We start from the raw sequence: 26431 nt of genomic DNA on the forward strand, positions 1-26431 counted from the left end.
GGCCATGCCACCCCGGCCTGTGGATGCCCTTCCTCTGTCTCTGTGGAGAGAGAGGCGAGCCCTTGTGGGGGAAAAGGGGGACCAGCTCAGCCCCAACTCCTGGCCTCTGTCTGAGCCAGGCCCCAGGACGAAGGGGTTACTGCTGGTGTCAGGGTGGGGTGGTCTCAGCAGAAAGCAGAAACTTTTATCAGGGCCTCCTCCACAAAAAGAAAAGAAAACCCCCAATCAAAAATTAGGGGCACGGGCCCCTCCCACCCTACCCACCCTTCCTGTACGAAAAAGTGCAAACATTATCACAAAAAGGGGGTCTCTGAGAGGCCCTTTGCCTAGGCTCTGAGGCCCGGCTCAGCCCTGCCCTGCCCCGGACACCGCGTCCGGCGCGGTCGGGCCCTGGACCAGGAGGCCCTCGTGGGTGGCCCGAGGCTAGCTGAGCTCTGGCAGGGCCATGTCATCATGCAGGTGCCCAGTAGGCACTGCCCCCATTGCTCCTGTTCCTGTTCAGGGCTTTGGCCTTGTACTGCCTGCCCCAGCCCGGGCTTCTGAGCCAGGACGCTGAGCCCGGGTCTGGCTGGTGGGGTTGGGCTGCAGGGAAGGACTGGAGTGAGGTGGAGGGCATCCATCCTCCGTGCTCCCAGCCTGGGTCAGCGCTGCCTCGATGGCGTCCAGCTCCTCACTGGCTGCCTTCATCTTGACTCGGAGCAGCGCTGCATAGGTGCTGTAGCGGGATTTCTGAGGTGGAAGGCCAGAAGCAGTGAGAGCCTGGCCTCCTCTTCTGCCCGGCCACGCCCCACCACGTCCCCGCCAAGAGATGCTGAGAGAGGCTGATGGCCCTGCCGGGGCTCTTAGAACCACCTCTAATGACATTACAGGGCTGGAGGCACAGCATACACGTCACTTAACCCTAGTGGGTGTGGAATTTAGACTTGCTTGCTCCCCACAAGAGAAAATGGAGACTCAGAGATTAAGTGGTCTGCCACTCACCTAGCTGGGCTCCATGCTTGGATGCCATGCCCTTACCCCTAGCCTTGTCCTATGTGAGGGCGCCAAGACATCAGGCTGGGAGGCTCACCTCAAACTCCAGATATGCCTCCTTCTGCCGCTGCTCTTCGGCCTCCTTGCCTCGGGCCTTCTTCCCCAGATGTGCAGCCTGGTGCTCGCGCAGTTCGCTCGCCATGGCCTTCATCTTGGCCTCATGGGTCCTCACCTGCTCCTCCTGACAGCAGGGATGTCTGGTCAGGGTCTGGTCTACAGACCCTTCGTGCAGACTTTAACAAGGGGCTAGATTTCAACCACCGCCACACACCTCCTGTGACCCACATGCAGCCTGGAATACAGTCTAGTGCCCTGACCCATCCCACCCCACTGTCAACAGGCAGACACCTGGGAGAGGCGGGTGGCAGCACTGGGCAACAGAGGACGGCTAAATTTCTTCTGGGAACTAACAGCGGCGGGGAAGGGGGGTGCAGAAAACATGGCAGCCACCACGTTGATGCGAGTGATCCAGGACTGCATTTGTTCCAGGCTCCTAGGGAAACAGCGTAGGGACCCCAGGTTCCTGTCCAGAAATGCCAGTCCCAACCTGGGATGTGGTCTTCTTGATTAATTTATTTATTCATTGAGGTAGTTTCAAATACCCCAGGCTAGGTCCCAACTGACTGTTGTCAAGAGTGACCTTGAACTTCTGAGCTTTTTGCCTCCACCTCCTAAGTGCTGGGATTATAGGCCAGCGTCACCAGGTCTGGCATGTACAGGACTGGGGACAGCACCCAGAGCCTTCTGCTACGCAGTCACTCTACCAACTGAGCTACGTCCCCAACCTGTGGAGTGTGGTCTTTTACAAGGAGAGAGGAATCCAGGGAGCAGGGTTTGGAATGGGTAAGAGGAGGACACTCACGGGGCCTGGAAGAGGAAGACCCGCCAGTCAGCCGTGCGCAGGTAGAAGACGTGTGGCCTCTTGCTGTAATCGCTGGCTCGGGTAGCTAGGGCATGGTGGATGCTGATGGCATTCTTCAGCTCTGCCTCAGAAAGAGCCTTCCCAGGCTGGTACTCCTCCTACGGGGGTGCCCATCTTGTCCTGCCCCAGTCCTGGGCTGGCCATCTCCAGCCACCTACTCCCCTCTGCCAAGCCAGCCCCACCAACCCACTCCTGGCCCCGCACCTTCTGCAGGTAGAGGATCATGCCCTTGAGGATCCCGTGAAAGCTCTTCCAGCCCCGCTTGCCACGAGGTGCTAGGGAGGGAAGGCAGGTCAGGGTGGCCTGAGGAAGGCCACCTCCCTTCCACCACCACCCCAGCCCCCTGCACAGCCACATACTCTTTCTGCAGTCAGGGTCTGCATGCACCTTGCGGACCAGGGCCCCGTGCTTGTAGACAGCAGCCCCAGGCTCAGGAGTCAGGTCCAGGAAAGGGCTGGAACTGCTGCCACTGCCCCCGCTGACCCTCTTGATGACTTTGGGGTTAGGGTCAGCCAACTCCGACAGAGATCTTCTCAGCTCCTCCTCGTCTCTGCAGGTGTGATTGTTTCAGAGTACTGGTCACTCAGCCACACACACCTTCACCCTGCGCTGCTGCCCTGGAATGCTGCTCTGAATAGGGCTTCCCCAGGCTGCAGGACCACATCTGGACCTTCCCTCCCCCGTGCCACGTGGAAGCTTCTCATCGTCTGTTTCGGCACACACCCAGTCCTCAACACTTCTCCGAGACAGACACGAGTGACACAGCTCTGCCCTAACCACACCTAACACCAGGCTGCTCACGGCTGTTGGTTTCATGCTGCCAAAAGGAAGAGATGCCCCGGGTCTGGTGGCTCATGCCTGTAATTCCACCACCGGAGAGGTTGAGGCAGGACTCAAAAATCCAAGCCAGCCAAAGAAACAGTGTGAAACCAACCGTCTCAGAATCTAAAGGGCAAAGGGGCCTCTTAGCGTCCCCTCAACAGCTCTGTTCATAAAGCCGGTCAGAAAAGTCAAACCCTCCTGCTGCTGTGCTCAAGAATTTTGACTAGCGCCACTGCATCCTCCATGGAACCCACACTGGTTTTCCTTCCAGTCTCTTTTCCAGACACCCCAGCCAGGCAGGGACCTTGTTTCCCTGCTTCCGCGCCGACTTCAGCCTCAAGACTCCTGAATACCAACTTCCCCCTTTATCTCCTACAGTGTGCTGCTGACTTCAAGGCTTGCTCCCTCAAAAGCCTTCCTTGATCCCCTCCTCCCCCCATGCACACTGATCCAGAGTCCTGTTCTCAGAGGGGTTTCCTCACAACCAGAAGCTCCTATTTAAGCTGAGCCATGACTGGACCCTGCAGATAGCAGCAAGTTGGGTGTCCACAGATGTTTAGGCAAGGGCTCTCTCTCTCAGCCTGGGGCCCCAAAGACTTAACTGGATCCTCTCCTTCAGACAGAGCACTTCCAAGACAAAGGGGAAAACTTTATCCCTAGTTCTGCGGCACCCCAAGGCAGCGCTAGTACTCTCAGAGCTGCTCTGCTTTCTCCTTGGCTGCCAGGGCCTCCTTCCACATTTCAGCACATACTCCCACTGTGTCAACCCAGCTTGTCATAACAACAGAGCCAGACACAAGACAGACCCCAAGTCTAGGCAGGCATTTCCAAAGAAGGAAGCGAGGTAGCCTTTCTGCTCCTTAGGGCCTCCCATCCCCATTTCTCTGGTGTTCCCAGGCTCCCCCTTCCTCATGTCCCAACTCTTAACCCTAACCCTTACCAAAGGGCCCCAGTACTCACATGGCCCACTGCAATTTCTCATTCTTGATGGAGCTGTACAAGGCCTGGAAAGAAACACATCGAGGGGCGTGGATTAGTCCTGTGGGGAGGTGCATCACGGACCTCAGAACTCAGAGCTCAGAGCCTTCCCTCCTAACTTGGGAGAGGAAAGGGAACTAAGAGGAGGGACACAGCGACCACAACCTGGTTCTGGAACACAGCACGGAGACCCGGGCCCATCTCCGTCCTTGGAGCTGCCTGACTTGGGCAGGTTTCCACAGGGAGAACGTGACAGCCCCACGTGGAGGCAACTGGCTAGTCAGCACAGGAAACCCTAGCCACAGCTGGTGCATAGTAACTGCCAGTTGCTATTATTATCTATGATTAAGGGGCTCTCCTGCTCAGAGCCCAGTAAGTGAAGCACAGCCCTAAATGGAATCTGAGACCAGCCAAAGAAATCCTCCTGCCCCCAACCATGTGTTCTGGTCTGGTTCCACAGCATAAACCCATACAGGGCACATGGGGAAACAGGCTCCATGATAGAATATTCACCCTCTTTGGTTCCCAACTGCAGAACATGCGAGCCTTCCCCCAGCTCCAACAGCACCATCAAGCCAGACACCGAGGGGCTCAGTGCTCTACCCGCAGCCATGCCTCAGACTGCTGGGATGCTAACCAAATGCTAAGTCAGGAGTCTCAGCTTCCAGTCACTCTCTACCTCAAACTGAGGGTTCTGAGCCAGTCTCTTCCCCTCTGTAGAGTTGGCCTGGAAACATCCGAGGGCCGCGCAGTGCCAGAAGAGAGAATTGCCTTCAGAAATCGTATACAAGACCCTTGTACTTGGGGACAGTTCAGAATACACCAGCGATTCCAACTGTGGGGGCGCTTCTGCCAGCCTGTCTGTGAGTGGGTGTGTCCCCAGCATGTGCGTGTTTTGCTGTGGGGCTGTGATGCTGCCTGAGCGTGAGTTGGGTGCTGTGGTGACGTCGGTACCTTCCTGATGCTGGGACACAGCACCCCCTCATTCTCCCAACACACCACAGGCTCCGACTCTCTCACTGCCCACAGCCATGCTCAGTCACGGGCTACCCCGGCACTCCAGGCCCGCGCATCATGTCTGCAGGTAGGTGCACCCCAAAGCCTCCACCTCACCTGACAAACCAGGCTAATCAACACACAGCTCTCAACACACCTGGGCCAAACCCAGTAGGGCTCGGACCTTGAACTGTCTCACGCCTCAACTATCCAGCCAGGAGGCTGGAGTAACCACCAAGATCCAACCCACAACCTTGTTTCCAGCCTTCCAGTTCTTCATCCTGCCCTCCTCAGGACTACCTCGGCCCACAACCACACCTTCCTCTGAAGGTCCTGAACCCCCTCACAGAGTCCTATGTAGATCCCATCTAGAAAACCCTCCGCACCCAGAATTGTGTGGTTGGTGAAGAAGGTCCATCTTGGCCCACCCCCACACCCCATGCCCACCTCTAGCTGCCCAGGAATTCTATCCCCGTTGGGTTCACCAAACACCTTCGTCCCCACCCATGCCCTCCTCGTTTGCTGGCCCTCAGCACCTCCCACAAGCCGCCCCCTCGCTCGCCGCCCGGCCTGGCGTGGGCCGCGGGCCCCACGCCCTCACCGCCTTTTTCTTCTTGCGGCTCTGCAGGCGGCTGACCACCAGGTCGGTGTAGAGCACGGGCTTGAGACTGCGCGAGCGCTGCGGCCAGCCGTAGCACAGGGTCTCCGCGCCGCGGTGGGTGCGCCCGTAGCGCACCGAGCAGAGCGAGCGCGAGCGCAGCCGCCCCGCGCTGCTGTGGATGCTGTTGACGCCAATCATGCTGGCCCGGCCGCCGCACCGCGGCCCCCGGCCATGCCCCCGCCCGTCCTCGGCCCCGGGCCGCCCGGACGGCCGCGGACGGCTCCCCAACAGCCGGCGCGAGCGCCCGGCCCGAGCCCGCCGGCTCCCACCGACGCACCGAGTGCTCGGCGGCGGCGCCGTGGGCTCCGCAGCTCCGCAGAAGGAGGGGGCGCCGGCGGGAGGGGAGGGCGCGGGCTGGGGCGGGGACGTCGCGCGACGGAGCAGCACGGCGCGATCCCGGCGCCGTGGGGAGGGCCGGCGGCGAGCGGGGGCGCATGCGTGGGGGCTCGCCAGGGGGCCGAGCTCGCGCGCGCGATAGGCGGCTGCGGGCGGCGGCCGGAGCATCCTTCAGCTTTTCAGGACTGGGAACTGAGGGGACCGGTCGGCCTGCTCTCCTACCCTCCACCCTCTATCCCCGTGGCCCTCCTGCCTCTGAGACTCGCGGGCTGGTCTTCGAACAGTCATGACCTCGTCCAACCCATAAGCAGATATCCCAATGTCCAAGCCAAGTCCATATGCCACGAGGTCAGACATACCAACTTGCCAGACGCACCGATCCCCATTCATCCCAAGTTACAGACGTGCACCTCAAAAGGAGCCATCTACAGCTGACAAACACCTACTATCAAAACAGACCCAGCCAACTAGGAAATGCATACCATGCTGCATCACACTCAAATAACCAAACTACACCCAAAGCACAAACATCTCAAGTCACACAGGTCCCTTGATTCAAAGACAGTTGCCAAACACACACAACTCACGTAAACACCCCAATTCACTGACACCTCAACTTGCAGTGGACGCGTCCACTCAGATACCTGCTCAGACTCAGCTGCCCAATATACCCAGCCCAGGACCTGTATAGAGTGGTCCAGAGACCCCCCTTCTTCAAGTTAGTCCAGGCCTCCCGAGGTAAAACATTCCATTCTCCATCATGGGGAGGAGGGAACTGCGAGACAGCGTCAGACGGCCCCCTTCCACTGGCACCTATCTCATTCCTGGCACTTGGGTGCAGGACCTGCTTCCAAAGCAGCTGGAAGAGCCGTATCTAGTCCCAGAGTTGTGCCCTGGATGCAAGAACCTGGGAAAACCTTTGGGACTTCACTGACCCCTCTGCCTTAGGCTCCCTCCTGGGCAGTGGCGCCAGGAGGTCCTTTGTAGCTCTTATACATTAAGGTGGAAAGCAGTGTCCCCGTGCACACCCCACCCCCGCGCACCAGCAGAGACATCTCCCTCCCACCCTCTGTGAACACTGGAAAGGAGGAACCAAAGAGAGCAAATGCGGAGTCCAGGATGGCCAGCTCACGTGTTTTCCAGAACCGGCCCCCCTTTCCCCTGCCTCAGGATTGCATGCGCGTGCGCATGTGCGGTGAGAGCCTGCCTGTGGGGGCTGGGCGAGGGGGCGGTCCCCAAGCTGAGTCACTAGAGCCCAGGTTCCTGCCGCCGGAGCTACCCAACAAGTCCCAAGTCCCAGCCCTCCCCACATTACAACCCTGCTGCTGGACAGGTACCCTGTCCTTCCCTTTCAGCAATATCTACTGGCTGAATGAATCCCCGCCCCCCCCCCCCCCAACCTTGAGCAGCTCCCTGGGGAAGTCGCCACCATCATTGAGGCCTTCCAAGTTTCCGATGAAGTCCCCACAGGTCATGCGCTTCCCAATGTTCTAAGGGAGGAAAACAGAGAGATGTGAGGTTGGGAGGTGCTTGGCCTCCTCCCAAAGCTTTCAAGTCTCTTGTTTTCTGGCTCCCACTTGCCAAGCCCTCACTCACGTGGCCGTGGAGATCTGTGTTGAGGAGCATGAGGGCACAGGTCAGCGTGTGAGCGCCGTCTAGGGGGAGAACGAGTGTCAGCTTCAGCCACCCCCAGGGGTTCTTCCCACAGCATACAGACACACAGCCATTGAGCACTGGGGCCAGACCTGGCCCAGCACAGACATATGAAAGCAAGCACATCTCCACCTGCCTCTCAAAACACACTTGACCTGGCAACATGCCTGCCGGACAGCTCCGTATGTACAAAGCTGTATTTACACTGATGCATGTGCACCTGCCCACAAACATGAACATTCATTCCCTCTTGCACAAACACTTGCTCCTATATGTGTGGCTCTGTGACCAGCAGGGACAATCCTGCTCGCAGCCTGCTCACCCTCTGAGGACAAGGCTTCAGGGTTGCACTGGAAGTATCGCTGGGAGAAGTGGGCCAGTACACGCTCCCGCTCCTGGGTCTCACCCATTAAGGCCAACTCCTTTAGAAACACCCTAAGATGGGAGGAAGATCTCCTTACCAGGAAGTCCTGGTCACTGAAGAGCAATGTCAAGACAACTTCAAAGACACATCGCTTCAAAGACACAAACACCAAGCCTGGTCGGTAGGACTATCCTCAGAGGGTTAATCACCCACCTGAGAGCTTGATCCAGAGTCATGCCCGTGAAGACAAAAAACTTGAGATACTCGCCAGCCACCAGTTTGCTGAAGTCATTGCTGTGGGCAGGGCAGACAGGTAGGCGTCACAAGGAGAAGGGCATTAACTGCAGAGGAAGCATTCCTTGACCCCAGCCTCGGTCCCAGCCCGGGGGCATTACTTCTTGCCCAGATGCCGGGCCACATCGGCCTTCCTGAAGCCATCGAGTCGGTATAGCCTCTTGGCCAGGCGCTGTGCAGCCTCCAGGTCCGCTTTCTGTCCATTGGACAAGGTATCTGTGCTTCCCAGCGCCAGCCGCTCTGTGCTGTCCAGCTCTGAGTCTGAGTCGGACACCAGCTGGCTTATGGGTGGTTCACTGCCAGGGTAGAGCAGCAGCTGAGGGTTGGGTCAGAGCCTTGGGGATCATCCAGAGCCCCCCTTTTCTCTAGACCCAGAAGTTGGGGGATGGCTGGAGGGACATGGAAAGCTCATTTTCTTCTTTCTAGGGGAGATGGGCTAGCCTCCTTTCCACCTGCCTACTTTATCTGTCTCAAATCCAACTCATAGAGGTGTGTGGGAATCCTGACTGATCCCCAGAGCTCCCAGGGACCTAAGTTTGCTTCATCTCCACACCTGCCCCCTCAAGGCAGTCCTTCTGTCTGCACACACACACACTCCTGTCCACAGGCACCCAGGTATGAATGGGATGCCGGGGAAGCGCAGTGAGGCCATGCAAAAATCTGGGGTTAGTAGGAATACCTCCTGCTCCTTTCATCTCCTGCCTCTCTGAGGGTTCTCCTTGGGGCTCCCTTCCACCCATAGAGAAAAAGTGTCTGGGGTTACAGTTTTGGAGGTCAGAGTGCACCCCTTCATCCTCTTCCTCTCCTTCCTTCCCCACCCAGCTGCTCTACTCACAAAGCCACCTGTCACCCCAGAGACAGAGGCCGGAAACTCCTGGTTGCTAGGCAACCCTGTCTCCCTAGCCACCCCCTCCTGTTGCCATGGCTTCCATGACTGAGAGGGTAGCAGCAGAGGGTAGCACAAAGGTTAGGCTATGAAAGGACATTCCTAGAGCAGGGTGAGACAGTGTTTTGGAGGAGCCATAGAGGGAGGGAATGGGAGGGGCTTTTGGCAGTGGGTCTGGCTGGGTGGGGGTGAGAAGCTCTGTCTGGGAAAGAGAGGGCCCTCCAGGAGAAAAAGAGGATGTTCTCTGGGGATTCTTCCATCCTGAATCATGACTTCTCCAGTCACTGGATCTGAGCCCAGGGAGGGAGCTGCAGGGGGCCAATGGCAGGAGGCCTCCAAATGGGAAAACAGACATCTGGTAACCACCTGCTCTTGGTCAGGAATATAAACTATTTCCTCATTCTGGGGCTCTGTCCCTTAATCAGCAATTCCTGGGGGCCTGGGATGAGGCTGACCAATGAAAGAAAATACTCACCTGCCCAGGGGTGCTGCCCCCAGCCCAAGGCTATCCTCAGAGTGGGAGGGACTAGGAAGCTCCTTCCTTAAGGCCACCTTGGCCCCAGCATCTGACTCTTCCACTTCCCTTCTCTGGGTCCAAGGACCACCAGCAGCAGAGCTGGTACCAGGATCCGGTTCCAGGGGGGCAAGTGGGGCAGGGGCGGGTGGGTCAGGCCGGGGAGCTGGGGGTTGGGGAGGCATCTCAAAGGTGAAGAAGGGGCTCTTGGTTGGGCCAGGTGAGGCCAGGGCCTCCAAGGAGGCAAGGCTGCTATAGGAGGTACCCTTGGCCCGGTGTGACTCCAAGATGGCTTCAAACACACAACTGAAAGAGTCAGGCCCATCTGCTGAGGGGCTGGTCCCAGGTAGAAAGGGCACTGGTGACTTGAGAGGCCCAGAGAATGGCATGTGGTCCCCCGGTCTGCAGAGGCAGGAAGAATGTCTGATCAGTTCCCCAGAACCAGGCCTTCGCAGAATTTCATTGAACTCTTGCCATCTGATGCAGGGCAATCATCCCCAAACCACCAAGGCAAAAAAAAAAAAAAAACCACTACGGGAGAGAGCCCATGAAATTCAATGTGTATGGTGTCCCAGCCCTGCCATCCCGGCACCCAGTACCCCGCCTTCCCTCTCACTGCTAATCTCCCTTTCTCCTCCTTTCCCCTGATCCGCTTCCCTCCTGCTATCCCTTTTCTATTTCTGGCAACATCTTAGAAGAAGTGGCTCCAAACTGCAGTGGGGCGTGAGACAAAAAGGAAAAGCCCCCACATTTCCACACTTTCTTGCCAGGACCTAAGGATCTAACCTGTGCTCCTGTGCTCTGGTTTGGCCTGTGGCTTCTGGCCCCTGATAGTCTAGAACTCTGTCTCATCCATGTGGCTGCCCTGACTTCTGGGTGTGCTCCACGCTCACACATTCCTAACACTATCCCAGGCCTCAGACCTCTGCCTGGGATCTCCTTCCCATACTGCCCTTGCCGTCGTGATTCTCACAACCCTGGTTTCCCCTCCACCGCAGGTTCTTGTCAGAGGAGGTAGAACGGAATGAGCTGCTGTCCCCCCATCCCACTCACCGGACCCCCTCTGAGGCCTCAAACACCTCATCATCCACATCGTCATCACCACCAGCCTCATCGTCGTCATTGCCACTGCCCAAGCTGGAGGGAGGGCCGGGACACGGGCTGGGTCGTGAGGCAGGTGGTCGGGCAGGGCCAGCAGGGCCCTCTGAGCTGGGCTGACTCTCAATGGCGGAGTCAGCCTCCTCCCGCTCGGCCAGCACCTCATCGATGTCAGTTTCGCGGTAGCACCTCAGGGGCACCGTGTCCAGGTCTGTCTCAGAGTACTTGGCTGCTCGCCCCACAGCCACCCCAGAGCCTCGCTTGGAGCCCACCCCATGTGATGGGAGGGCATGCTCTGGGGGCTTAGCACCTGTATGCACAGACATCCAGGTCAGGAGGTCATTTATGTTGGGGAGCTCCCCAAGGCCTCACACAGGCTGGAGACTTTTCATCTAACTACTATGTATCTGCCACACTCTTCACTTGATCAGATGCCTGTGGTACTCATTTCAAATCAAGCCCTTGTCAAATAACTCTGAAGGAAACCAGACTTTCTTCTACTCCGAGGAATAACCCTTGAGATCCGGCCATCGCCTCCCTCTGCCACCCAGCTCCTCCAGAGCCCAGCCCAACCCTCATGTCACAGATGAAAGACTAGAGCCTGGAGAGACTTGGCTGACTTGGGAGCCCAAGGAAACCCCGGTGGAAGGTTTGAAGTTACCCTCTTTGCCAGTCCTCAGATGCCCTGGAGGAGGCCCTACCCTCTTCCCCTGGGCTAAGTCCAAGCCTTACCTGCGCTGGGGGTGTCCAAGGAGCCATAGAAGAATTCCCATTTGGCTCGAGCGATTCTCTGAGCATGAGAGGAGACTTCCCGGGGGGAGGACCAGGTGTCCCCCTGAGCCAAAGAGGAAGTGAAAGGCACAGGACCCCAAAATGAAAGCCAGACACACAAGAACACAAGCATATGGAGCAGCAGAAAGAAAACCACGTGGGACAAAGATGAAGGTGCAAGGACACAGCGACAGAGGGCAAGAAAGCTGGTTTAGGACATGAAAGGATCTGGGTGACTATGAGACAAGCTCAGTCCAACAGGGGCCGAGCTTTGTCCCTTAGCTGGGGTGCTAAGGCCCCAGGGAGCCCAAGGCAGATTGCGTACCTGGTTTAGGAATCCAGTGTCTGCGGGTCCTCGGAAGCGCATGGCCAGGTGCTCAGGGGTCCCCCCCAGCCCATTGGGGAGGGAGGAGTAAAGACCATCTGCCCCAATCTGGGGTGGGATCAATGGCCCACGTGAAGGGTCCCGGCTGCCAGGAGCAGAGCCTCCTCCAGCTGGGAGTGGGTCTGATGTGGATGCCTCTAGCCGCAACTTCCGGTTGCAGCCAGGTCCAAGGGCTGTGGAGAGCCTGGGAGGAGAAGCCCCACCCAGGTCCCAGCTCCGACTCAGGCCTCCAGAAGCAGGTAGGCCATTCAGTGGCCTCACACTGGCCTTCTCCACAAAACGGAAGATGACCACAGAACTCTGCGCCCCTGGTGGGGGCTGACCAGTGGGTGAAGAGGGTCCCCAGCGTGAGGGAGCCATACGGGGTGATGGGGGGCCTCGAAGAGGGGTACAAGGTGCTGTCACACGTCCCAGATCCCGGCCTCGAGGGCCTGGACCCGCCACTCGTCGTATTAGGGATCCTGTGCTGCCATACATGCTGGCTGGGGGACTTTGGGGCACTGGGCCTTCTGGGAGCCAGCGACGAGGGCATCGTGGTGGGGAGATGGCACAGTCGCCTTCTGAACAGAAGCGCATGGCACCCTGGGCCATGCTGGGGCCGGGGGTCAGGCTGGGGGGGCAGGGATGGCGAGGCCAGGCAGGGCGTGAGGGGACTGCATGCTCTTCAGACAGGCCTGCAGGGGAGGAAGGGGGGGCATGGATGAGTGTGTAGCAACCACACAGGCAGGACAGCAGAGACAGAGAGGAGGAAGACAGGCTGAGGCGTCCAAGGTCCAGGGACCTAGTCAGGCCTGGAAATATGGGATCACCCATCCTGACCCTGATGGCTTCTTTCATGGAAACCTTAGGGAAAAGGACCATCCACTCAGAGGGCCTTTAGACCTCTCTTCTGTCTGGGAGCCCTGAGCATCACTTTAGGAAGAAAGAGCAAGCTAAGTCAGAAGTTCACTGAGTTCAGTTCTGGGGCAGTTGGGTGGCTGGTGTCCCACCTTCTGGATCATATGGCCTTGGGTCCCCATAGTCCTACTTACAGGAGGGGGCTCACTTAGGAAAAGAAAAATTAGGCTTCTTGGAAGGAGAGGGAGAAAAAAGGATTCCACAGGGACAAGGAAGTGTTGAGAGACACAGGGAAGAGGTGAGAAGAAAAACCGGAAAAGAGGCCCCTAACTTCAGTCCGTAGATGCTGAGTGGGGAAGATACATCCTTTTTCCGTATCAGTACATGCACACACACACACACACACACACACACACACTCGCACGCACATACACACACACATACACACATATGAATTCGTATACACACATGCAGAAGGACAGATATGATATAGTTAAACACACTCATAGGCAACACCCTCCAGTACAACAGACACACGCAGTACTGCTCATAGACACACCCTCATACACTCACAGTCATAACAAATATGTGTATAATGGAAAAGCACATGTTTGTCTTACACACAGATCACCAGACAGGAACACACAAAGAGGTACCAAATATACAGACAGGCTCTCATCTTCTGATGCACACAGAGACAGGTGGATCAGAGACCTCCTCGACACAATCGTAAACACAGATGCACATTTACACACACAATCAGAGACACACATCCTCTCCTCCCCCCACTAGGAGCCAGATCTGGATGAGGGGGTTGCACCCATCTCTCTCCCCCAACTCCAGGGGTTTGACATGTCTTGGCCAGTCCAGGAGGGGCCATAAAGGAAAACCGGGCCTCTGGTGGCAAAGCAGGGTAGGGAAAGCTGTCAGAAACAGCAACCCTGCCAGGCAGGTTCTTGAAGCTCAACAGGAACCACGACATCCCCTGTGCAGCCCCTCCTCCAAGGCACCCCAGTACTCACCGCTGCTCGTTCGGAGCTGGAACGGAAGGGAGGCAGAGAGGCTGGGCCCCGCTCAGCTGTGAAAGCAGCACGGCTCCCGCTTGCTCCAGGCCCGCCCGCCTCTCAGTCCCTCCTCCACCCCTCCCCACGCTCTGCTCAAGCAACGCTAATCCCCCTCCCTTCTTTCCCAGGGCCCTGAGTCCCAAAGAATGCCAGCCCCCTAGTCACTGCCTAAGACTCACACCAGAGGAAGGGAGAGTGCAGAGACCCCCTGGTTCTGTTTCCTAAACCCTCATATGCCCCACCCCACTCATGTTCGGGTCTCCCTCGTCCGTCATCTCCTGAACCACACGTAGGGTCCAACTGCACACGCCTGTCCTGCTCCAGACCCCACGCGTGTCCCTAGGAGGCTGCCACATGACCTGTTACATGCCACACGCGCTCCCGCCCCCACAAGCACGCGGCCACGCAAACCACACGGTACGGGAGTAGACCGGACCCGCCCCCTAAAACCAGAAGACCAACTATGGAAGGGATATCGTCAAACGAACGCAATCTTAAACACTTCGGGGTTCCCAACCGCAGACCCCGGAGTCCCTGTCCTGACCACCCACCCGGAGTGCGGAGGAAGGATAAGTCAGACTCCAGGAAGAACTTCCTTGCTGCTTAGGTTAATCGTCCCGCCTTTTCAGGAGCGAGACTTTAGAAGGGATGACCCGAAGCCTGGGAAGAGAAGCACAGGCAAACCTTGTGCCCTTGGCCAGGGTGGAAGAGGGTCTGGCTATTTTAGGAAAACGCCACACGAGTTACTATGGCAACTATTCTCCTTTGGAAGGCCAGGGCCGGCAGGTTATGACCTCGAAAGGAAGAGAGGGTCGGTTCGGGTGGTCAGAGGGGGCGAGGATGTTCGAGGCGGGGGTGCGCGGGGCTCACCGCGGGGAGGGGTGACGCGGGTTCCGCGAGGTGCTGAAGGGGACAGCGCCAGATTTGTCGTAATGCGCAAGCGCAGAGGCGCGAACAAAGGGGCGGGGGAGGAGGCGCGCGGCCGGAGGTTGTGCGCGCCCACATCTATCTTTGCAGAGATCCTTCCAGGCTACCCCTTCCCCAAGCAGGCTGAGGAGGAGAGGAAGCAACCCTCTCACCCAACTTCACCCTCTTCTGCCCTTTCCGGTGCTGGCTGGCTTCTCCCTTCATGCTACACTGAGTAATGAGGTAGTGTGGAAGGGATTCTGGGAAAACCAGGATATCTGGGTCCTTTATCCTTGCTCCGTTTGATGCTGGTTAAGGAGCTTCCTCCCCAGAGCCTCGGTTTGCCCATCTTTAAAATGGACAGACCTGCGTGCCTATGCAAAGGTGCCCAAAGCCCTGGTGAGAGAGATAACGGATGGGAAGCAGCTTTCATTTGAAGAAGCGGTCGAAATCTTTGCACAGGGGCGCGCAACCATGTAGGATGCCGCTGCGCAAGATCTTTCACGTGCCCCACACCCTCCTTGGATGCTGGAGGAAATCATTACGCCAGGAGTTCCTCAGAGTGGGACTTGAGATTAGTATCTAGGGGCACAGTGAAAGGAAAGCCTAATGACTGAGCTGCGAGCTTTGGGGCGTCACTCTCCCTACAGTTGATCCAGGCCAGTCAAGAAGCAGCAAGGCTAGTAGCTTGCGCTGAGCACGCATTCCTCCCGGACTCTGGACCGCTGGAAAGGAAGCGCAGCTGCTCCCAGGTAGCCCTTTTCCCTTAGGCAAAAGGCCGGCCCACGCTGTCCTGAACTGGAAAGGGATGGCTGCATTGAGTGTGCACTTCACAATTCACAAGGAATGGCAGGTTTGAACAAATCTGCTTGATAAGAAAGGCCTTAGCGTCGCCCATTTAATTCATTCTGTGGGCAATGACTTATTACTGCATACCAGTTAGTTAGAACCTGGGCAGTCTCTCCCCCTCTTTTCTTTTCTCAAAGTCGCTTAAACGCGACCAGAGGACAGAGGGAGGCACTCGGTAACCTAGGAGTCCTGGCTCCACCCCTTCCGCCTTTGGCCTTGTCTGCTCCTCCCATCACCACTCAGAGGCAGCTACTGGCCCGCAACGGAGACCGAAAGCACAGCCTCGGGCTTCAAGCCCTGTAGCTGCGAAGACATCTGATGGTACATTGCTGGTCCGTCCTGCCTCAGTTTCGGAGGCTATCCGAAAAGCTTTCCGATAAGGATTCTCAGTGAGGCCGCACTCGATTAAATCGGTCTGTCTCTCCAGACCAAGGAGGCGGGCTCGCCGCAGCCGCTTCAAGGCCAAAGCTAGAAGAGCTTACTGCGCACGCGCAGTAGCCTGCGATGGAGCCACCAATGGAGCAGTCCGGAGGGGAGCAAGAACCGGGAGCTGTCAGGTACCGAGCACTGAAGGGGCCGAGGGAGGGAAAAGAGACCCGCGGGAGGGCAGCGGAGTCCTGGCCGGACCTGGACTCGCTCTTGCCAGCCGGGACTCTGGGGTATAACAGACTGACTCGCACGTCACAGCGGCCCGGAGACGTCATCGCCGCTTTCCTCGCAGCCTCCTGGATCTGCCCTGGGAAGACGTGCTGCTCCCGCACGTCCTGACCTGGGTCCCGCTGCGCCAGCTGCTCCGGCTGCAGCGCGTCAGCCGCGCCTTCCGGGCGCTCGTGCAGCTGCACCTGGCGGGGCTGCGCCGCTTCGACGCCGCTCAGGTGAGTCCGGCACCGCAGCCCCGCCCCCGCGTGGGCCCCACCCCCGCGTGGCCCCGCCCCCGCCCCGCCTCCAGCCCGGCCCCTCCAGGGGGCTAGCAGGGCTCCGCGAGCGTGAGCTCTCTCCTGGGAGGGCAGGTGACTGGTCCCCAAGGTAGGCGGTTGCCAGGCAGCGTCCCGCCCCAGGGACAGACTGAGTCTCGGCGCCTCCCGCCCGCAGGTGGGGCCCCAGATTCCACGGGCCGCGTTAGCCCGGCTACTGCGGGATGCCGAGGGGCTGCAGGAGCTGGCGCTGGCTCCGTGTCACGAATGGCTGTCGGACGAGGATCTGGTGCCAGTCCTGGCACGGAATCCGCAGCTCCGGAGCGTGGCCCTGGCCGGCTGCGGCCAGCTGAGCCGCCGAGCGCTGGGGGCGCTGGCTGAGGGCTGCCCGCGTCTGCAGCGCCTTTCGCTCGCTCACTGTGACTGGGTGGACGGGCTGGCACTACGTGGCCTAGCCGACCGCTGCCCAGCTCTGGAGGAGCTAGACCTCACCGCCTGTCGCCAGCTCAAGGACGAGGCCATCGTGTACCTTGCGCAGAAACGCGGCGCAGGCCTCCGCAGCCTCTCTTTGGCTGTCAACGCCAATGTGGGGGACACTGCAGTCCAAGAGTTGGCCCGAAACTGCCCGCAACTCGAGCACCTCGACCTCACAGGCTGCCTTCGCGTCGGAAGCGACGGTGTCAGGTGCCTGGGCATGGGCCAGTATGTGGGAGATGGGCAGTCACTCTAGGAGTAGGCGGGCGGGTTGTACTTGTCAAAGACCCATCAGAAAGATCTCTAGGATTTTTTTTTTTTTTTAGGCTAGAAAGCCTATAATAAAAAAAAAAAAAAAGGGACTTCTGAACCAAGATTGACACACTGAGAGATGTGACATAAAGTTGATTTCTGGCATTTCTGCAACCAAGGAGGGTAATCTTGAAACGCGGGATAGAACCAAGGACTGGTACACTCAGAACCAGAAGCCCCCAGTGAGCACCTGGAGTCTGTAATTCCATTCCGCCCTCCTCCTTAGGGTACTGTAAAGAAGAGCAGACCCTGAGCCGGAGGGAAAACTAGAATTTGCAGGAGCCAGCTGCAGGTTTAGTGGGCAGCCCCCTCGACGCGAGAGGGGCCCCTGCACCTAGCATCACCCTGCTCCTCCCTCAGGACCCTGGCAGAGTACTGCCCGGCGCTGCGCTCGCTGCGGGTGCGGCACTGCCACCACGTGGCCGAGCCCAGCCTGAGCCGCTTGTGGAAACGTGGTGTGGACATCGACGTGGAACCCCCGCTGCACCAGGCCCTGGTGCTACTCCAGGACATGGCAGGATTCGCACCCTTTGTCAACCTGCAGGTCTAACGGACTTTCCTTGGGGTGGGAGCACAGCTGGACTGTGTAGCCGGGGCCTGACACTGAGCTGTTGGGAAACTGAACTGGAGGGGCCTGGGGTTAAGAGGCCTGTGACAAACCCTGCCCCGCCCTGGAATTTCAAATAAAGAGCTTTTTACCCCTTCTTGTCTGGTGCACAGGGGACAGCAGCTAGGATCAGAAGGTCAGACAGACGTGTAACTCTTCCTGCCCCGGTGGCAGGAATGACCGGAATGAAGGTACTCTTTCCTTGGACCACCTTTACTGTGCTCATGAAGGCAGCTCCAAGAATAGATTAACACTAGAACAAGGAAATAGAGAAGGGGCAGTGGGGTGGACGGGAGACTGCATCCCTCTGGGATCTGGAAGGCTCGGCAGAGTCCAGACAGGGCCTCAGTGGAAGCGGTACTTTCTGGCTGGCTTGAGGTTGATGTATGTGGCTTTCATCTCCTCAGCCTCGGGGTTCCGCATGTCTTTGAATCGCTCCCCTTTGGTGCTCACTACTTGGTTGTCAATATATCGGATCAGCTTCTTGGGAGCCTGTCAGGGAATCAGGCAGTGAGTGACTGAAATCACGGGTCAGTACCCCTCATCCCACACCCCCAACTCTTACCTCCTTGGGAGCCATGGGTCGGTGAATCTTCTGATCTTCTGCACTGTCCACCATCATGTACCTGCCAAACACTGGCTACGTGAAGCTCCAGCCACCCGGGAAGACCCTCGGGTCCAGCCCAGCCCAGCCCAGACTCACTTCTGAAGGATGAAGGACTTCAGTTCATCCTTTTGGGGGCCTCTGAGGCGCCTGGGCAAGTCCTGCAGATATGGGAGACCTATTCTAGGTGCGGTGGCATCAACAGGGGAAACATGAGGACAGGGAGGGAGGGGTCTTAAGACATGATGGAGCTGAGGGGGGGGGGCTGAGTGAGGGTACCTGACTCGGGCCGTCCCAGCCTGGAGGCCCCTCTTCCTTGCCCTCTGCCAGCATCTGCACTGCTTCTTCCAAGTCCCCCCGAGCTTTGGCCAACACCCACTGGGCCTGCTCCACAGAACAGGTAGGGAATACCTCCAAGAGGACATCTACTCCCGGAAGAAGTTCTTCCTCAGAACCAGCTGCCTGTGGGCACAAATGGTAACTGTAGGCCACACTCCTTCCTTTACTACCCCACAGTCCTTCATGGGTACCCCCTCTTCTACTAGTACCTTATGTTGGGTGTCCCCAGTAGCAGCAGGAGATCTGGTCTCTTCTCTGAGCTTTTCCGGTTGCCTCAGGGTCTCTGGAAAAATGGGCACCTGACCTTGGACACAGGAGCTCTGTGGGTGCAGGTTCTCTTCAAGAGGCAGAGAGGGTATCGGATTTGCCAGGGCTTGGGGTGGGGGTGGAGTCCTCCAGATGTCAGAGCCCCACACTCACCTTTGTTCCGAGCGTCACTCAGCTGCGATGACAGCTGTTGCATCATGTCCCCTACCATGCCCCTAAAAGGTAAAGAAGGTGGTGAGGGGATCGCTCCATCCCAACCCCAGCCAGCCTCCATCTCTTTCTCACCCCGCCAGGCCCGACCTGGGGATGTGTGCGAAGCCAGGCACATAAGCCTCCATCATCTCCGTGAAGGCATCCATATCAAAGTTCTCCTCTGAGGGGCCTGAGGGGCCCAGGTCCTCCAGGACCCCCAGCACATAGGAGAAGATGACCTCATCCAAGCCACTGTGGGAAAGAAAAAGTTCACTGTCTAGGAACCTGGATATTTTCAGCATCCCCACCTAGTCTGACTTCCGTCCTCAGTTCCATGGGTGCCAGAGTATCTCCTCCCATTCCTTCAGCTTTGGTTTTCAACCAGTCCAATACAGATGACAGTGTGAGAGAGACCATCTAAGCAAATAAAAATCAGCTCTTCCCAGGCAGGAGAATTGGCTCAGCAGTTAAGAGCACCTGCTGCTCTTGGGAGGACCCAGGTTCAGTTCACCCAAGCCACATGAATTAGCTCACAGCTGCCTATCCTTCCAGCTCCCTGGTATCTGACACCCAGTTCTTCTGGCCTCGTGGGCACCTACATACACAGACATAATCTTGAAAACAAAAGGGGGGTTGGAGAGATGGCTCCATGGTTAAGAATTCCTCTATTTTTTTTTTTCTTTAGTTTTTCAGGACAGGATTTCCTCTGTGTAGCCCTGGCTGTCCTAGAACTCACTCTGTAGACCAGGGTGGCCTTGAACTCACAGAGATCTGCCTGCCTTTGCCTCCCCAGTGCAGGATTAAAGGTTTATGCCACTACCGCTCAGAGAGTGTTCGCTATCCTTGCAGAGGACCTGGGTCAGTTCCACCTCAGACTGGGCTGAATACTTTGTAAGCACCTTTTCATCGGCCAGTGCAGAGAATATTGTCTGCAACCCCTCTGAACTGGCCTGCTCCTGAAGGAGCAGCCCTTACCTGACGTCGGCCTCTGAGAGGTGTGTCTGCACAAAGGCAAGGAGGGCAGAACTGACAATGCTCTCCAACTCCATGCTGTCTCTTCTAAAGAACACAAGACAGAATTGTCAGGTCTCTGGGCTGCTTCCACCCACTGGGCGGGGGGGGGGGGCAGCAGTCCCTCCTCTGAGGGTGAACCAGCTGTTGGCACTGCCCCCCCAGCTGCTGCAAGCAGAGTCAGTCAATCCCCGAGCCACCCACTTCTACTTCCTCCAGCCCCAGACAGGGTACAGCACTGTCTCTAAAGGCTTCCAAAGGGAGTTGGGCCCTTCCCCCATCTCCTGTGGCAAGAAGGGTCACATGCTTCCTGGCTAAGGAATCTCATCACTGAGGGGGCTATTTGGCCCCCAACGCCAATCACAAGGCCCCATTGTCCAGCCCCCAAAGTAAGGAGGTCTCAGGACCAAGCACAGCCCTTCCCCCATCCATGACTGGCCACCCACCCTTTGTACAAAGGGACTTTTTTTTCTGATTCAGGAGCCCATAAGGAGGGGAAGTCCTACATCGATTCTTTCCTCTTGCCCAAACCCAGCCTTTCCAGCAGCCTGAACCATAAGACCTTTGTCATCCCCCAGCCTGTGGAATACCACACAGTCCGGCCCTTGCCCACTTCTAAATCACCACTCCCTCCTCTCTCTCCGCCCCACTGCCCCTGCTATTCCTCCAACCTGCTGGCTCCCTTATTCTTTGGTGGTTCCTAGTGTCTAGGAAAATGTCTGTATTCAGCAGGTGCTAGGTATATACTTTCTGGCTTAATTCATCTACAAGCTTTTTTTAAAGCTTTATTATTTTTATTTTCTGTGCATGCGTGTTTGCATGCATCTATGTAAGGACACAGAGGTACATGCCTGGTACTCATGGAGGGCGTCAGCAGAGGGCGCCAGCAGAGGGCGCCAGATCTACTAGAACTGGAGTTCAAAAGATTTTAAGACACCATGTGGGTGCCGGGAACTGAACCTGTTGTCCATTCCAAAAGCAACAAGTGCTCTTAACTCCAAGACAGATCTCCAGCCCCCATCTCCATACTTTTGACTCCCCCAAACTCTATTTGGGAGTCAGGAATGCACAGATGGTAAGAGTGGCTCAAGACCCAGAGAACCAAATGTTAGCCAATCTTCTCATTTGGAAGGCTCTAGAGGAATCTCAGAAACCAACAGCCCACACTCATACCCTCCTCACACCCCCTGCACATACACACCCCTCACTCACACACCTCACACCCCCTGCACATACACACCCCTCACTCACACACCTCACACCCCCTGCACATACACACCCCTCATTCAGTTACTACATCTGAAGCATGGGACTACCCTTGATTTTGCCTTCCCTCACCCTTCCCTGGACCCAAGCAATCTAACCAACTCCTACTGAATATACCATATTTTCCTTAATTTCTCATGCTAAGGTTACTAATTCCTTTTTAGCTTTTGGTCTATGAGGTTGAATCACATAACTCCGGAGTTTGGTCTTGAGCACTGTGTGTATAGTTTCGGTCATTATGTGCACCACCACCCACAATCCTGAGCTCACAGCCTCTGGCGTCCTCCCCCTCAGGCTCAGGGACTTCTTTCCTGGTCCCTGCCTCTGTGCCCCCTCTGCGGCCCTCTGACTCAAGGCCACTATTCTCCTTGCCCTGCTGCCTTCTCTCTGCAGGGTCTCACCTGGGCCCATCCTTTGGCGCCAACTGTGTGTCACCAGTTCTCAGATGCTCAGTCCTCTAGTTCAGCCCCTGAGCTGCCAGGTGGTGGCTCTACCTCACTGACACCACCACATGGACGCTTCCAGGGGCCTCACACTTCGCATTCCCTAAGTAATCCCCTCTCAAGTACATTTATCTTCTGGGAGTATCCTCCCTAAATGAATATTCAGACATAGCTCTCCAGCTAACAGCCTAGGAATTCACCATGACAGCCCTCTATCCCTTGCTTCATCAGCCAATTAGTTACCAAACCTTGATTATTCTCTAACACATCTACTTGGTGTGTAGTGTGGGTGCATGGGTGGGTCTTGCTACTGCAGTGTGTATATGGAGCCAGAGATTGACATCAGGCTGTCTGCTTCGAACACTTCTCTTCCCTTTTTGTTTGTTTGTTTAAAATAGTATCTCTAGGGGCTGGAGAGATGGCTCAGAGGTTCAGAGCACTGACTGCTCTTTCAGAGTTCCTGAGTTCAAGTCCCAGCAACCACATGGTGGCTCACAACCATCTATGATGAGATCTGGTGCCCTCTTCTGGCTTGCAAGGATATATGCAGGAAGAACTCTGTATCCATAATTAAGAAATAAATTTTAAAAATAGATAAATAGATAGACAGATAGCCAGACAAACAAACAAACAAATAAAGTGTCTCTATAGTCCTGGCTGTCCTAGAATTCTCTATGCAGCCCAGAATGGTCTTGAACTCAGAGGGATGAATTCGGAGCCTTCCATTTCAGCTTTTCCGGCTGGCCACGGCACTCCTGTCTTGAGCCCCCAGTGCTGGAGTTACAGCTTTGCACCTCCATACCTGTTGTGACTCTGTTTGTTTTTGAGGCAGGGTTTCTCTATTTAGTCCTGGATGTCCGGAAACTAACTATGTATACCAATAGGGCCTTGAACTCACAGTGATCCTCCTGCCTCTGTTTGGGATTTAAGGCAGGTACTATTGCGCCTGGCTATACCTGCTTTTATGTTTTGTTTGTTTGCTTTGTTTTTGTTTTTAATGTGGGTGCTAGGGATCCGAACTCAGGCCCTCAGGCTCACACAGTACACACTTTCCCCACTGACACATCTCCCTAGGCCCACACCTTCCTCATCCCCTTGGCTGCCACTTGGCACTATTTCTTGCCTGTAGGGGCTTCCTGACACCTCTCTCCTCCTGCTACCATCTCCCCAGCAAGCCCTTCTCCCCAGAACAGCTGTATGAACTACTTAAAATGCAACCGTGGGGGCTGGAGAGATGGCTCAGTGGTAAAGTGCATAGGCTGCTCTTCTAGAGGTCCTGAGTTCAATTCCCAGCACCCACATGCTGGCTCACAACCATCTGTAATGAGACCTGGCGCCCTCTTCTGGCCTGCAGGTGTACATGCAGACAGAATAGTGTATATATAATAAATAAATAAATCTTTTTTAAAAAATGCAATTGTGGGGGCTGGAGAGATGATTCATTGGTTCAAAGTACTTTCTGCTTTATCAGAGTACCAGAGTTTGTCAGCATCCACACTCAGAGGCACCCAATAGGATCGGACATCCCTTTCGGTCCCACACACACACACACACACACACACACACACAAGTAAGTCTTTTACAAAATGTTGATGTGGTGGCGCACACCTTTAATCCCAGCACTCAGCAAGCAGAGGCAGGTGGATCTCTGTGACTGAAAGCAGCCTAGTTTACATAGTGAGTTCCAGGCTAGTCAGTGCTATATAGTGAAACCCTGTCTCAAAAATAAACAAGCAAACAAACATCAAATGTAATAGTTACTTCCTATTACCTTTCCCAAAAATCCAGCACTTGATTGTGTGGGACCCTCAGCTGGGTCCCCAGCAATACTACAGTGTTAATTTAGGGGTAACTCTGGGGATGAGAGATATCAAGACTTCCTCATGGGTTGGACCAGTGACCCGGTCCTTTCAGCAAAACAGAGCGACTGTGAGCGCACAAAAAGGAACTTTAAAAGGAGGACTGAGTAGCTGCTGCCTCTCCAGGGAGATGAGCACCCTCTGCCCTTAGCCACAGGCCCCGGTGCAGGACTGAACACCTTAGCCCGGGCACTCTAGCTCCCATCATGCAACTGTCCTATAGAGGTAGCCCCCTACAGAGACCTACCCCATCCTCACATCCTGACTGTTGACAGTGGCCTGGAAACCTCTGGGGGAAGGGGTGAAGACGCTTGCTGCTGTATGAAACCCCCCTTTCTAAGGAAGCTTTTTGGGGGATGAATGTGAGGGCTCTGGGTTTCTAACCAAGGTGTAGGGGCTGCAAAGTTGTTACTGGGAAATTCCTCACTGTCTTCAAAGGAAAAGCCTTCCTCCTCGGAGGCTCTGGGGCTGGCTGTTCTGCTAAGAGACCATCATATCTACTCCAGTTTTCCGACTGACCAAACATGGTTCAGATTTCAAAGCATGTCACGTCTCTCTTCCCACCCTTTCCTCTCCTCCCAGCTTTCCCTGACATGTCCCTCCTACTTGAGAACACCTCCTAATATTTTCTCCCCATAGTTCTGGAGCTGGGGAGGATCTGAACGACTAAATCGGCTTCCTAAGTCAACCTGAGCAGCACCCCAGGATTTCCGTAAGATTTTTGAAGTTCCAGTTAGAGACCGCAGAACCTAGTACTTTCTGATCAGAACTCACTAGTCAATGGTACCTATGGAATGTAACAATCATTGTCCGTGAGTCCTGCTACAACTCATCTGATGGGGGCTGGAGACCGAGAAACAGTCAGAGCACTGGCTGTGCTTGCAGAAGACGTCAGTTTGATTCCCAGCACAGACATAGCTCACAACTGTTCACAACTCCAGTCCCCGGGGATACAACACTCTCTTTTGACCGTCAAGGGTTCCGGGCGTGCACGTGGTACACAGGCATACATGCAAACAAAATGGTGATAAATGTGAAATGAAATAAATCGGAAAACATTAAACACAAACAGTTGTTCTGATCATTACCAAGTGTCTACTGACTGCGTATAGAGCAATGCATTAACTTCCTTAATCCCAGTAACAGCCTTGAAATGTGGATACTATTATGCCCAGTACCTGGGAGGAAATGAAGACACTGAAAATGTGAGAAACTTTCCCAAGGTCATGGGATAGGTTAATGACAGTTTCACACACAGGCAGCCTGGCTTCAGCAGCCTCTCTATTACACTACCTCTCGTGACGCCAATGTGTGGCCCGAACCTGTACTCTGGGCCTCTCCTGCCTAGCCGGCAGTCTCACCCACAGCAGAATCTTTGCTTACCCCTTTCTCCCTGCTCAAAACATCTTTTCCTCTGCCTCTACAAACACCGCTCAGCAGGACAGCTGCCCATCCTCCCTGCCCTGGGATAGCTTGAGACTCCCCAAAGGACCAGATATAGGCCTGAATCTGTTAGACACTCTATTAGAGGGTGCAGGGCCAGAGGGATCCTCTGGGCAACTTAGCTTAGGATAAGGAGTGTCCGCTACTCCCCAGGAGTGGACAGGAACTAAATGGGTGTTGAGTGCAGGCCATGGGAACGCAGAATTCCCGGGAAGCAACGTGGGAAGTCCTGGAGGTTTAAGGGAGCAGTAAGGGGTCTAGCCCAAAGGTCTTCACTATTTCTCCCTGCCCTATAAAGTCATGATGCAGCGCAACGAAAGCCCCAGCAAAAACTATTTCACCCTAATCCCCATGCCAAGTCTTAGAGGTCCCAAGGACATTGTGGGGAGCAAAGGATCCCGCCATCTAACGTCAGGCAGGTGCACAAACCCTGGGAGGTGAACACAGGAAATGGGATCTCATTGATGGCCGACCCTTGAAGCAAGAGCTTTTTATAACCGTTAGCAGGGCACTCAGAAGCGTCCAGAACAGGGGGCCTGAGAACCCAGGGATGCAATAGCCGCCTTGGGAGGGGTGAGTCACATGACGAGATAGGCCTGAACAAGCTAGATGGTCCTCGATACAGGCCACGGGAGACAATTAGAGAAAGGGGTCCGGCCGACCCCCCTCCCGGGGGGTACCATAAGGAACGCGAGGAGGGGTACCCTGTGTCAATGCTCTCCGCGACTCTCCTAGCCCTAGGCCCGGGGCTGGAGGGGAAATCACCTGCTCCGTCAGGCGCCGCCAGCGACTAGTCCCGCGCGGTGCAGTTCTTATCCCCTAGTCCCACCAACGAGATCAAAGGCGGGGCCCAGAGATGCCGTGGTGGCCATTTTGGAGGAGGGCGATTTGCCCATACCGGGGCGGGGCTTCTTTCCCCATTCTCCAATGTCTTAGTGTTTCGGACCGGCTCCCCGGCGGCCATCTTTGTTTTGGGAAGAGAGGCGTAACTGAGTTGTTCTCTTTTGTCCACTAGAGGTCCCGGACCTTTCAGCATTTATTCCTGAAGGAACCCAGGACTTTCCTGCCCGCCTAATTTCCTCGCCCCTAGGACCCTCACCTGGAAATCCTATAGATATTCCTTTCCTCTTCCTTGTCTCCCCCGCCCTTCTTCAATCTCCACGGCTTCCCGACTGGATGTGGTGTCTCCTACTGCAAAATCTAATGATCTCCCCCAAATTCCAGCACCTCCCGCTTCGTGTTCAGTCTGGCTTCAAGTCCTGTCACTCAGTCAGCTCTTAGGGCCTGAATTCCAGGACCTCATGTATCTCTCTCCTTTGTTCCTTGATGTCT

The 26431-nt window shown here is 56.1% G+C and overlaps 3 protein-coding genes across 8 annotated transcripts; 1 reads left to right on the top strand and 2 right to left on the bottom strand.

The window, feature by feature from the left end:
- Window positions 1-498: 498 nt before the first annotated feature.
- Window positions 499-12303, bottom strand: Psd (pleckstrin and Sec7 domain containing). 2 transcript variants are annotated; one of them, XM_038344034.1, is made up of 17 exons: window positions 11653-12303; window positions 11289-11391; window positions 10512-10866; window positions 9420-9860; window positions 9311-9313; window positions 8160-8354; window positions 7978-8058; window positions 7723-7835; window positions 7344-7402; window positions 7148-7237; window positions 3737-3780; window positions 2314-2504; window positions 2159-2229; window positions 1895-2052; window positions 1381-1525; window positions 1070-1213; window positions 499-729 (listed from the first exon to the last, which is right to left on the bottom strand). In XM_038344034.1, the coding sequence occupies exons 1-17, from the start codon at window positions 12301-12303 to the stop codon at window positions 499-501; spliced, it is 3075 nt and encodes a 1024-aa protein (XP_038199962.1). The 2 variants fall into 2 exon arrangements, with proteins under 2 accessions (XP_038199962.1, XP_038199954.1); XM_038344026.1 differs by lacking the exon at window positions 9311-9313.
- A 3286-nt stretch (window positions 12304-15589) lies between these two features.
- Window positions 15590-19694, top strand: Fbxl15 (F-box and leucine rich repeat protein 15). Of its 2 annotated transcripts, XM_038310791.1 has the most exons (7): window positions 15613-15700; window positions 15796-15925; window positions 16090-16243; window positions 16461-16966; window positions 17429-17612; window positions 17789-17866; window positions 18083-19694. In XM_038310791.1, exons 2-7 carry the CDS (start codon window positions 15873-15875, stop codon window positions 18104-18106), a joined length of 999 nt encoding a protein of 332 aa, XP_038166719.1. In that variant the 5' UTR covers window positions 15613-15700; window positions 15796-15872; the 3' UTR covers window positions 18107-19694. The 2 variants fall into 2 exon arrangements, with proteins under 2 accessions (XP_038166728.1, XP_038166719.1); XM_038310800.1 differs by lacking the exons at window positions 17789-17866; window positions 18083-19694 and having other exon boundaries at window positions 15590-15925; window positions 17429-17775.
- Window positions 17873-25983, bottom strand: Cuedc2 (CUE domain containing 2). 4 transcript variants are annotated; one of them, XM_038310839.2, is made up of 9 exons: window positions 25865-25983; window positions 20053-20136; window positions 19186-19329; window positions 19039-19100; window positions 18828-18901; window positions 18559-18741; window positions 18379-18440; window positions 18241-18301; window positions 17873-18167 (listed from the first exon to the last, which is right to left on the bottom strand). In XM_038310839.2, exons 2-9 carry the CDS (start codon window positions 20124-20126, stop codon window positions 18021-18023), a joined length of 807 nt encoding a protein of 268 aa, XP_038166767.1. In that variant the 5' UTR covers window positions 20127-20136; window positions 25865-25983; the 3' UTR covers window positions 17873-18020. The 4 variants fall into 4 exon arrangements, with proteins under 4 accessions (XP_038166767.1, XP_038166761.1, XP_038166742.1 ...); XM_038310833.2 differs by having other exon boundaries at window positions 18828-18922; XM_038310814.2 differs by having other exon boundaries at window positions 18828-18955.
- Between the last annotated feature and the right edge of the window lie 448 nt (window positions 25984-26431).

This window comes from Arvicola amphibius, chromosome 1 (assembly GCF_903992535.2).
Source record: "Arvicola amphibius chromosome 1, mArvAmp1.2, whole genome shotgun sequence".
Lineage (NCBI taxonomy): Eukaryota > Metazoa > Chordata > Mammalia > Rodentia > Cricetidae > Arvicola > Arvicola amphibius.

Coding starts and splice junctions, on each gene's coding strand:
- Psd (XM_038344034.1), bottom strand. CDS start 12,303: ATGGCCCAGGGTGCCATGCGCTTCTGTTCAGAAGGCGACTGTGCCATC. Junction 10,867..11,288: donor CTTGGACACCCCCAGCGCAG/GTAAGGCTTGGA, acceptor CTGTGCATACAG/GTGCTAAGCCCCCAGAGCAT. Junction 7,836..7,977: donor ACTCTGGATCAAGCTCTCAG/GTGGGTGATTAA, acceptor CTCCCATCTTAG/GGTGTTTCTAAAGGAGTTGG.
- Fbxl15 (XM_038310791.1), top strand. CDS start 15,873: ATGGAGCCACCAATGGAGCAGTCCGGAGGGGAGCAAGAACCGGGAGCT. Junction 16,244..16,460: donor GCCGCTTCGACGCCGCTCAG/GTGAGTCCGGCA, acceptor TCCCGCCCGCAG/GTGGGGCCCCAGATTCCACG. Junction 17,613..17,788: donor CACCCTTTGTCAACCTGCAG/GTCTAACGGACT, acceptor TCTGGTGCACAG/GGGACAGCAGCTAGGATCAG.
- Cuedc2 (XM_038310814.2), bottom strand. CDS start 20,126: ATGGAGTTGGAGAGCATTGTCAGTTCTGCCCTCCTTGCCTTTGTGCAG. Junction 19,101..19,185: donor GGCTTCGCACACATCCCCAG/GTCGGGCCTGGC, acceptor TTTACCTTTTAG/GGGCATGGTAGGGGACATGA. Junction 18,168..18,240: donor GACCCATGGCTCCCAAGGAG/GTAAGAGTTGGG, acceptor ATTCCCTGACAG/GCTCCCAAGAAGCTGATCCG.